The 11785-nt window shown below is 27.9% G+C and overlaps 1 protein-coding gene across 4 annotated transcripts in view; it reads left to right on the top strand.

The window, feature by feature from the left end:
- LOC122858990 (autophagy-related protein 16-1) overlaps nucleotides 1-11785 on the top strand; it is a 136630-nt gene that overhangs the window by 108437 nt on the left and 16408 nt on the right. For all 4 annotated transcript variants that reach the window (XM_044162284.1, XM_044162282.1, XM_044162285.1 and 1 more), the window contains one exon: nucleotides 9493-9613. In XM_044162284.1, the coding sequence (XP_044018219.1) occupies nucleotides 9493-9613 (121 nt within the window). The remainder of the gene's footprint in view (nucleotides 1-9492; nucleotides 9614-11785) is intronic.

An 11785-nucleotide genomic window follows, 5' to 3' on the forward strand; every position in this document is an offset into this window, starting at 1 on the left:
TCGTTTATTTTATTTTTTATATTTTTTTGTTTTTCAATATGATATTTTTAATTTGCCCTGAAGCTTTAATTTTTCATTTGTTTATTATTTACTTTTTTTTTTTTTTTATTTACAATTCAATCAATCATTTATATATATTTTGTATATAAAGATAACATGTTTGAATGATTTGCTCATTAAATTTTCAAATGAAACGTTTCCAATTTAAACAGTTGGATATATACATGTATATATTATTATTTGTTTTTGTGGTAAACATATTATGTTCATGTCAAATTTAATTGCTACGTTAAAACCATAACCTACAGGCATTAATTAATATTAATTTATTTATATTTTTATTTTTTTAAATATACAATATATGAATGACAGTTTATATTTTTAGATTATTTTGAAGGGCCTCAAATTTTCTAGTCTGTTGAGTCTTATAATAAATCTCATCGTTCAACCGGCTTAACTGTATTTAATCAATGTAGCGAAAGCGAAACCTCTGATCTCTTGTCCATTTAATATAATAAAAAAAAAAAGTAAAAAATAAAATAAAAAGATGATACGTTATAAAATAAATTGATGACACATATTGGATATTTTGTTGATAGATATATACACACATTTATATATATTTTTTTTATTTATTTTTTATGAAGGGTCAAAAGTAGCAGTGTGGTTCAATATAATCTTAGCAATTTCTCGTAGGTTTAACCAATTTATCAAACTGTCCACCAAGAGACCAGCCAGGGATAACTTTTGTACATTCAAGTTTTGTATGTATTTTATATATACATTTTCTCTGTACATATAATTCACACAGCCATGCATATGCACACACACATATATGAGTAAATAATATAGGTATATATTTTGTACAAATACTCTCACGCACCATTGAGTCGACTAGAGATGGGAGGAGATACAGAGGGATGATTTTGTTCGAGTCTCGATAAATTCAAGATCCGTTTGTTCGTTGTTGCTGAACGTCGTTGGTTGCCTCCAAGTTTATACGAATTTTCCATGAAGCATTTTATTCCACTTGGCGACATCCCACAATTCTGATAATCGAAATAAAAACTTAAGTGAATATATATTCAACATTACAAGTTTCTTTAGTTGCACATATATTCTCATAAATTTAATTCATTGACATTTGATTTAAAAATTTTTCATTGCAATATTTCTTAAGTTTTTTTATTTTTTATTATTTTCAAACTCTTACCAGTATGTGACCTTGAATTATTTTTTGCTATAAAATTTATGTATTTTTATTATTTACATGATACTGCAAGTATACTTTGTACATTAATTACACAAAGTTTTATGCACTGTGTATAAAAAAGACTTTTTTTTTTCTTATCATTATTATATACATTGCATTATATGTATTTTAAGAATAAAAGGTTCTCGCGTGACGTAGATATAACATGAAAATTGCTACCACAATAAAAAAATTAAAGTAACGCGAGAAAATCAACAGCAAAAGTAACTAATTCACTTGGAGCTTGCAATCTAATTACCGGCACTAAAAACTTGAGTCAAGCAATTCTTTATCGCGACATGATGCTGGGAAAAAAAAAATAGAGAAGTTGAAGGAGAATCGTGAGAGAATGTTTGAGTAGTAGTATAGGTGTTACAATATACACAGGTACATTTAGATGGTGTCTGGTCTAACGACTCAATATATTTGTTTTCATCGTGTCTCCTTTAAAACAGTCGTGCACAGAAAAACCATTTTTCGGTTCAGAAGCCACGCAAGCTCTGTAATATCATATGACAGGCTCGCAACCCCCCGCATCATAAAATCTAAAATTTCATTATTATTTTTTTTTAATTTCCTCTTTTTTCGTTCAAGTAAACCTCATGTCGAACTGATATGCCTCGACAAGTTATTAATTTATCATACTCATCTCGTAATAATTTATTTTTAGAATGTCAAAAATCATATTTCATATATATATATTATTTTTTCATTTATTTTTTACCTTAAAATATAAAAGCAATTACGAGTAGTTAAATAAAAAATTTATAATTTATGAATATAAACAGCTTTATAAGAAGCAAATTAAACGGGTTAAACAACTTTGAGAGAGAGAAAGCAAGATAAAAAAAAATATTGAAATAAAATAAGATGAAATTTTGTATTTTTTATTTATTTATTTTTTTTTTCAAAAAATAAATAGGAGAAGATAAAAAAATACAGTAGACATTACAATAATTCTAGTCAGTTACAATCACATATATGAACAGATAAGTTAAGGTGGAGTAAGTAAATGTGAACTCTGGTTTGTATCGTCTGATGCTACAACTCACGCCAACCGGGTGAAGCCCTTGATGCGAATGAATTTGCATTTGATTTTCATGCATGTGCATCATTGCACAGCAATACTACTATCCCTCAAGCAAAGCATCATGCTTTTTTTTTTTTTTTTGCTATATATTATATATTGGTCTCTTTTTCTCTAGGTAATCACGCCCCCGCAGCAAAATTTCCGCGCGTGATCATTCTCATCCGACCTTGCGAACGTAAACACGACGACAACTGCGCTTGCTCACACACACACTTGTTTTAATAAATATATATTTTTTTTTATAAAAGTTTATGTATATATATAGACAAACAGAGAAATGATACTGAGATAAAGAGAATGAGAAAGATACTGAATTTTTTCAAGCTCTAGAAAAATGTCAATGTATGTCTTGAAACCTCTTTTGGCTCAAATGCACCACACAACGCAACATCACCACCATCATACCAAAGAACAAAACAAAGTCCAATTGTCTTGCCGTTCTGGAATTTTATTCCCCCCTCAGACTTGTCATTAAAAGTCGGTTACCACCCGCGACCAAGTTTACTCTTAGTAAATACATACCTATGTATTTTATATATATTATTTTTTTTTCATTTTTTTTTCTTTTAAAACTAAAAGAAATAAAAGTCACATTTTTTTTTTAAGTTTTATTATTATTTTTTTTTTCTTTTTTTTTTCAAATAAGTACGCAGCATCAGGCAAGTTTGTACTTACAAATGAAAAATTCAAAGACAAACGAATGAGAAAAATAATTAGAAAAAATAAATTTAAAGTTGAAAATGCACCATGCAGAGTAAATGAGTTAATTTTATTAAAATAATAATTTAGTTTTTTTTTTTCAAACTAAAAGTAGACACCTGAAAAAGAATTAAAATATTATTTTATTACTGTAAAAATGAAAAAATAAAAAAATGTTTTGGAATATTATAATGTTATGGATAGTTGAATTACATATTAATTTAGAATGACGTTGTGTATGTGCACATATTAATATGTAGTCTTGATAAAAAGAGATGCCAAGGTCAGAGCCCTCAAAGACCTAGGCGCACATCTCGCGACATTCCTTGGATTATTTCACCACACTCTAGGCTAGCAAAGAAGGCAAAGAACCCGGTGCTCTTGTATATATCCCCAGGTTACTTCCGACAGCTGTCGTCCCGTTAGGTCGCCGCGTGATAAGCAAATTTCTCTGTTCGTGTTGCCGAGGCGCGAGATTGGACTGCCTCGAGAAACGCAAATGTCTTATACATATTTTTACCCTCAAGTTTCATTACTTCCATTTTTGTACAATTTCAAGACCTCGAAATCTTGAAAATGTAAATCACATCTATCGTATAAACATGTATAATATATTATAATATGAAAAATGAAAAAATATTATTATGAATTTATAAAAAAATAAAAAAAAAAAACTGACGAATGATGTTACAGTTGAGAGTCACCAAGGACTTGACAAACCAAGATAATATACAGACTTGTTTGTTAAATGATCACACAATGATTTATAGTTTAAATTCAACTGTCAAGAAGCTACAATGAAAATCTTATATCACATATCTTTCTTATAAGTTATAATGTTGTATATCCATTCTCGTTTATCTCAGTCAATTTAATTACAGTGTACACAGTAAAATAAACTTCTATATATACACTACAGTCAACCACAAGTATCACTTATTCCTATTATTATCATTACTATAGAAAATAAATAAAAAATATAATAATATATATATTTAATTTATAAAAGGCCTCTGTTAAATCAACAGGTGGGCTTTATGTCTCTCTACTGTATTTCTACATCCTTCAATGATTTTACTCTCATAGCTATTAACCAACAATCAATGATTACCATTATTCTTTACAATCAAAAATAATTAAGTATAATGAAATTACGTTTGATCAAATATTTATTACACTACTCATATTACAAACAGCTATATATACATCAAATTGATCAGGAATAAAAGAATTTTTTCATTTTATTTATTGATACTATTATTATTTTTCGTTTTTTTATTTTTATCTTGATCATACGTGAGAAAATATATATGCAAATGATTTTTAATTATTTATATATATATTTTTTAAAATTATTCTTGAAGAATAAAAAAAAAATAGCTCAATTTATTTGTAAATTATTCCTTTTTTTCACAGGCATGAATTTAAAACAATAGATAATTACATAAAAATGAAATGAAAAAGAATAAAAAATAGTTTAAAATGAATTAAACTTAAAACAAACAATTGAAAGAGATAAAAATTTGAAAAAAAAAAGAATCTCGTAATAATAAAAATTAATAATGACAAAGCGTTTCTAAGAATTCATCAAAAAATTCAATTGTAAGATTAATATCGGCAGTTATGCCGATAGACCTTTCAAAACCAGCATGACATGAAAATTGAATGACATTGAAATTGAATATCCATTTATTCTATTAATTTTTTTTTCTATTTTTTCTCCGAGAGTTTTTAAAGCCTGAACTAAAACTTATCAGATATAATGGGTGAATATATATTTGATAAAATTGTCAAGATTATCAATAATTTAATATCAATCTTTATTATTCAAATATCAAATCATTTTATTATCTGTATAATATTCTTTCCAGGATATATCTTATATAATATATAAGATAAATAAAAAATCGAATGAAAAAAAGAAAAAAATTTGAAAGTACATAATATTATTCGTTCAACTATTATTATTTGTGTTTTTTTTTTTTCAATTTTTAAAATATATTTACGAGATAAGGAAATTATCGTTGAAAACCAAGCAATTTAACACCAGATATGTTGTGTATTATAAGGTTAACATGAATAATGTGGCGTGTGGATACCTTCGTTGAAGCGTAGATACACGCAGACATGGTTTTCTGGTGAGTACAGAGATCTGCCAGAAGCAGAGACCGTTTGCCAGTGTGTTGCGGGCATCTCTCTTGTACTATGCAGGTCGACTAGTTATACGTATGAAATAATCTATTACCTAGATAGAGAAGGGGAAAGAAAAAGATAAAAAAAAAAAAGGAAAAAAATTGAAGGGTAAAGAGGGAGTTATCTGGTGCGGGCATTGAATTGCCAAGGCCGTGGAAGAGGCGGTGAAGAAGTCGCACCGCGGTCACTGAACTTGTGCTGGTGCTGGTAACAGCGCCGTGTGGCTGGCTCCACACCATTCTCACTACTATTCAAACCTTTAAACGTATTTTCACATATTATACTTTCCCTCTTCCTCATCCTCTCTAAATCATCTTACATTGCCTTCTAGCTAACTCGCTCACTCTGTACTCTCTCACAGTTTGTATTAATTTATTTTTCTTTTTTTATTGTATATGTTAGTGTATATTTATGTCTCTTTTGCTCTTCATCTACCTGTCTATTCACACGCTTACTCAACCATTGCTAGTCAGTGCAAAAAGTGACTTGAGCTTCGTGCATCAACATAGCGCCAACAATCTTCATACAAATTCACCCCTCGAGCCTGATGTCGTTCTTCGTACATCACATGATGATTGACCAATATACAATATCTCTATATGAATCATCTTGTGTATACGTTTATCCTCTATTATGGATATTTGAAAATTTACCTTTATTTTTTTTAAATAGAAATTTGTTTTTATTATATGAAACATTTTGTTTTTACAATATTTACTATTTTTTACAATACATCAACTTCACTTTCTTTCTCGTTTTTATTTTTCTCAATAAAATCTAGTTAGTTGTTGTTTTTTTATGTTTTATTTTAACATGAGCAACCAAGCATTTCATAGGCCACAACATTGCTGTGGCTTTTACCAACTAATGATCCGATTAAAGTTTATTTTTTTTTTATTATTATTATAATATTAAGACAGACAACCAACATGCACAGGGTGTTTAGCTTTTAAAATATTTTTCAAGGACGTTGGGAGCTACATGATACCAATAGCAACATCTCTAGTATTATAATTTATTTGAAATTTTTTATCATTTCATTCTCCTTTTTTTTGTGTAGCACCATTAGTTGTGTTGTGTTTGGTTTTTGTTTTTTTTTTCCATATTTTATTGAATGGTATACTATTACTAAACTATTTTGTAACTACTGCTAACTCAATTTTACCATAGTCTTGAGTTTTGCACAAGAGGATACAGTATATTAAGGTAATTTGTATCTTTATGTATGTTATTTTATTTTCTTTTAAAAATATGTATACGTATATATATATATGTATTTATTATGTTGAGTAAAAAATTATTTGTTGTTAAACGAGTTCAGTTGAATTTCATGTAATTGCTACTGCTAAAGACACTTTTAGTTTTTTACCATATTGCACAGTGCAATGGAAAGTTATACATGCAAAAAATATATATATTGTTACTGAAGAATGTTGTTAATGATAAGCTAAAATGCAGTCGACAAAAAAAAACTATATAAATAAATAAATGAAAATATATAGAATCACAAATACTAAAATACAAACATAATTGATCTGAATTTTAAAAATAAAAAAAATCATTATTATTAATTTTTTTAAAAAAAAATAAAATAGTAAATTTATGAAAAATAAAATTAAAAAATAAAATCAATACAAATACAAGTTTTTATATTGTTGAGTATTTTATTCTTCATAAAATCTTTGATGTTTGATTGTTTTTCTTTTTTTTTTTTTTTTGATTTTCCAATGATTTAAAAATGAGAAATAAAAAAAAGCATAAAATAAAGTTCAAGAATGGCATGTTATCGATGAGCTTTTAATACATATTTCTATATTTATATATGGCAATATAAAATAAATAAATATAATGAAAAAAAATATATATAAAACAAAGAAAATAACTGCAACAGATAGTAGGTACGTGATGGCACATAGCCAGTTACCAATGCATCGACCTCATGAAATACCTATATTAAATACCAACTTGCAAAACCTGCCCATAGATGCCAAACAACTGCATGTACCATAGTATAAAAGAATCTACGGTATCTCACACTACATACGTTTATCCAATGATAATTCGAAAAATATATACATATATACAAGAAAACACACAACATTTCCAATATAACGATCGGTTTACAGCTCTATTCTAGGAAGAATGATAAACAGATTTTTCAAAAATAAAATAATAACAAAAAAAAAAACATACAAACAACAACCATGAATATAAAAACAAAAAAAACAAAAAACAATATCTGGAAAAAAAAAAAAATAAAAACGAATGAAAGTACTTCGCGTGAAAAAGTAGAATAGTGAAGAAAAAAACTTTTCGAGTAAAGTATGGCTTTATATCTGGAAAAGTTTAAACATGGACAGAGAAAAAAAAATAAAAAAATACAAAAATAGATATACACAAGACAACATTATTGAAGATAAACACTTATGTATGTGTGTGTGTGTGTGTGTGTGCATGTGTGCTTTCAAGACATATGTGTTTGTATCTGTTCTTGGCACTCAAAACTTCCGGATCATTAATTTACATCAGGACATTTTTCAAGAAGCCCACCGAATCATTCGATCAGAGTTGTATACCCTGATGTCTGACTTTACCATCCGTAACTACTTCCATTGGAACTTCAAGGAGTCAGACACAAGATACTATTTCTATATCTTCAACCACTTTTAAATTTTTTATTTTCAAACAACCCCTTTACATTTCCTCTTTTCTTTTTTTATTTCATTTTCTTTCTTTCTTGCCCGCTGTTCCATCTCAGTGCAACTCTTCCCATGGGGTGAGATGAAGTGTGCTACTTGCTGGTAAAAGCAGAAAAGGAATTGGATTTCCCTTGGCGATTTAAAAACGTTCTCTCGATTTACTTGCTTTTAGCACATTTACTCCCTCTTCCTTCTGTCATACTGTCTAAAATTTATGAAACAGAGATTAAAGACAAAAATAAAAAAAAAAACAAATAACATTAAAAATAACAAAATAAAAGAAACCAAAATAACCTGTAAGAGTGAGTCAGGGATAAAAAAAAAATAAAGATAAAAAAAGTACGCATAGCCACGTTTGGCATCTAGCACAGTGGTTCATTCAATTTTACGTTGCTTTTAATAAAAAAAGCTTGGTAGAAAAAAGCCACTTTTTATACCGTCTGTAGACGATTAAATGAATCAGTTATGGAGAGGATTATTGCGTGTATTTCATTGCCAAATGGTTTCCGCTGAAAAAAAAAAAAAGAGCAAATGAAGTAATAAAATTAAATAAAATGAATAAATAAATAATAGTTGAAAAAAAAGGAAAGAAATAAATAATAAAAAGAAAAAAAAAAAAATTACAAAACGATGGGCCAGCAATGGCAATGCCCTGCGGTGATTTTTCATCTTCAATTTCAAACACGTCGCCAAAACCAGAGACGAAACTTTGTACTGCACTGCATAGTGGACCAACCACGAACCACGACCAGTATAACATTAGCTACCTCCCTCACATTCAACCCCTTGGAAAAACTAACTTTATACCAACTGCTGGGAACTAACGAATCGTGCTTGAGAAAAGTTGTACCTTTGTCTTTTTCTATCCAATTCATCTTTATTATAGTATATTTCTTTGGACAACGAGAGCATCAAAATTACAAAGAAAAATGAGAGACAAAAAAAAAGAAAAAAAAAAAGTTTATACCTATACGTATATATATGTTTATAAATATATATATTGTCACATAGTTCTTCGTTGTCGTCCTATCTCAACCAAACGTTTTGTCCCTTTGGGAAACCACGACCACTTGTTGGATAATTTCATCTCAGCGTGTTTCGATTAAATTATCATCGTGAACAGAATTCACCACAGACTCGTTGAGTTCAATGAGCTTATAAAAGTTACCTATAGCTCGTATATCTTTACGTGACCAATTACAATTTACAAAAGTTTAACGCAATACGCAATTTTCATTTTCTTTGTTTTTTTTAATTTTTATTTCATTTATTTTTGTACACATCTGTTTTCTCATAATTTCTTTCTTTTTTTTTTTTTTTCGTTTTTGTTTTCTTCAGCTTCGTTCATTTGATGTTTCCTGAACTTAAAAATTTTATGATTTTAATCCTCTTCAATTGGTTTTTTGTATTTTTTTTTTTTTATGTCTTAAATTTGTTGTACTGATGAGTACAATAATAATCACTTTAATCTCTTGATGATGTTTAAAAAGTATAATTTATAATAATAATAAATTTTTTCTAATTTTTATATAAATTTTTTTTTATTTGATTGTTAACAGCACACATTGACGGGACACTGTGCTAAAGTACTTGCGGCAAAGTTTCTTGGTGAACCATCCAAGGTAGTCACCGGTAGTCACGATCGAACACTCAAGATCTGGGATCTGCGCAGTCGTGCATGTAAGTTTTTTTTTTTTGTTTTTATTTTTGTATAAATATATTTTCTTCACATTTTTTTCATTTTTAAATAAATTTTTTTACAATATGAAAAAATAAAAATATAAACAATAAAGAAACAAAAAATTTATTATTATTTTTTTTTCGTCCACGTATTGCAATTTAATAGGTTATTTTATAAACTAATAAATTTTTTTATATAAATTTTCTATCATTGGATACATAATAAAAAATAAAAAAAATGAAATAAAAATATTATTACTTGATAAATGATCTCTGAATATCTTGGTTTAGTTAAGCACATATCCTCGTTATATCTCTCACGCACATTTAAATATAAATACACATACACATGCTCATTGTTTCATTCACTTACTTGGTTTTTATCTTTCCTCTAGGCTGAAGGGAAATACGTATATTATGGTAGTGCGGTAATCACGTTGCCTATTACTCCCCATTAGTCGTTACATTATGCAATGCACTTATATCCATGCCAAGACGATTCAAAATGATAAAACTAATATAACCGCGCTGTGTATTTTTTTTATATACATATATCTGCATAGTCATTCATATGTATATTTCGTATGCGGAACATCGTAACACCTTTCCTTGAGTGACACGGGTCCAAATCCCACTTGAGAATTTAAATTGTCATGATGTCACATATACATATTTCTTTCTCTCTTGCTTATGTAATCGTGTCAACAAACTTGTTAAAATTAAACGTATTTTCTATATTATTTTGTTATGTATTACTCAACTGCTTCAGGGCTATATTCTTCATATTTTTTCTTTTTTTTTACTTCTTCTTTTTTCCATTATCTCAATTCCAAGCAACTTGAATTTTATATTTTTTTTTTCATCTTCATCATTGTTGTTTATGACAAGTCAAAATAATAATGATAATAATTTTAGCTTAATGGTAATAATATATTTTATTGTTGCCCACACAGAAACAAATAAATTATAAGTTTATTATTAAATTATTAATCGATTCGCGTGTTAAAATAGCATACACAATATATAATTTAAATACACAAGAGTATAGTAAATCAGATAATGAGATTTGGTTGTTTGAATAAAAAAAAAAAATTAAATTCAAAATAAGTAAAAGTAAAATATTGTTTAATAATAATTGCAGTATTTTAAATATACTAAATATAAAATTATCAAGTGAAATGTGGTTGAATCAATGGGATTACAGATAATATGCAAAAAAAAAAGCCAAATAAAAAAAAGAAGAAAGATTATATAATATAAAAAAAAATACTGTGGGCAGGATAAAAAGGTACAGACTTCCAGAGCGTAGTTTTATCCTTTATTTGAAAGCGGAAATCCGGCTTGGGATTTACACCCTGGTCGTTCGGACGTTAGCTAATCTCATGAAACGGTATCCAAAGAGTCGACTCGAGATATCGATTTGCACTTTGGACAATGGTCCAACCGTGTGCACATATATAGAAAGAGAAGAGAAAAGTCCACGAGTTTTGATCAATACAACTAACTAATATATGAGAGTGTTATAGTTTTTGTTAAATTGGTATAGCTAAAATTGGTGAATATAGTTTTTGCAAAATTATATATATAACAGGGGAAAATATAGATAAAGCTGCATGAAAATCGAATAAGAGAGGATTTTCATATTGACACAGGATTCAGGTGTACAAGCTTTCAATGAATTGTACACCAATGTTAAAATTAGGGAATGATATTAATTTTCAAATCCTCTTCAATGTCTTGGAGTAAATAGATGAGCTAACCAGCACTTTACAACTTACTTCCGACGTTGATTCACTTATGAAATATCACTCTTATATATTTTTATCTTTTACCTATGTACTACTATACCCTTCCCAGCTAACAATGAATTTCCATTGACTCAGCTAAATCAATACGTTACAATATTTTACATTACCCTTACCAAAATTCATTTTATATCTTGTAAATACACACAACTATTCAGAATTAATACTTAAAGCATTGTTGATTGTCTTCATTATCTATTATCAATCTTATATATATTTGTTTACTTTTAATTAAATTACCTTGAGTCTTTTTAAAAATCAAGTAACTTTACTACACACACAAAAAATATCCCATCAGATATAAGCAATTATTCGGATTTTATTTTCAAGTCATCATAGCAATAAATCTCTTTGCTCCTTGTAGCTT

This window comes from Aphidius gifuensis, linkage group LG6 (genome assembly GCF_014905175.1).
Source record: "Aphidius gifuensis isolate YNYX2018 linkage group LG6, ASM1490517v1, whole genome shotgun sequence".
Taxonomy (NCBI): domain Eukaryota; kingdom Metazoa; phylum Arthropoda; class Insecta; order Hymenoptera; family Braconidae; genus Aphidius; species Aphidius gifuensis.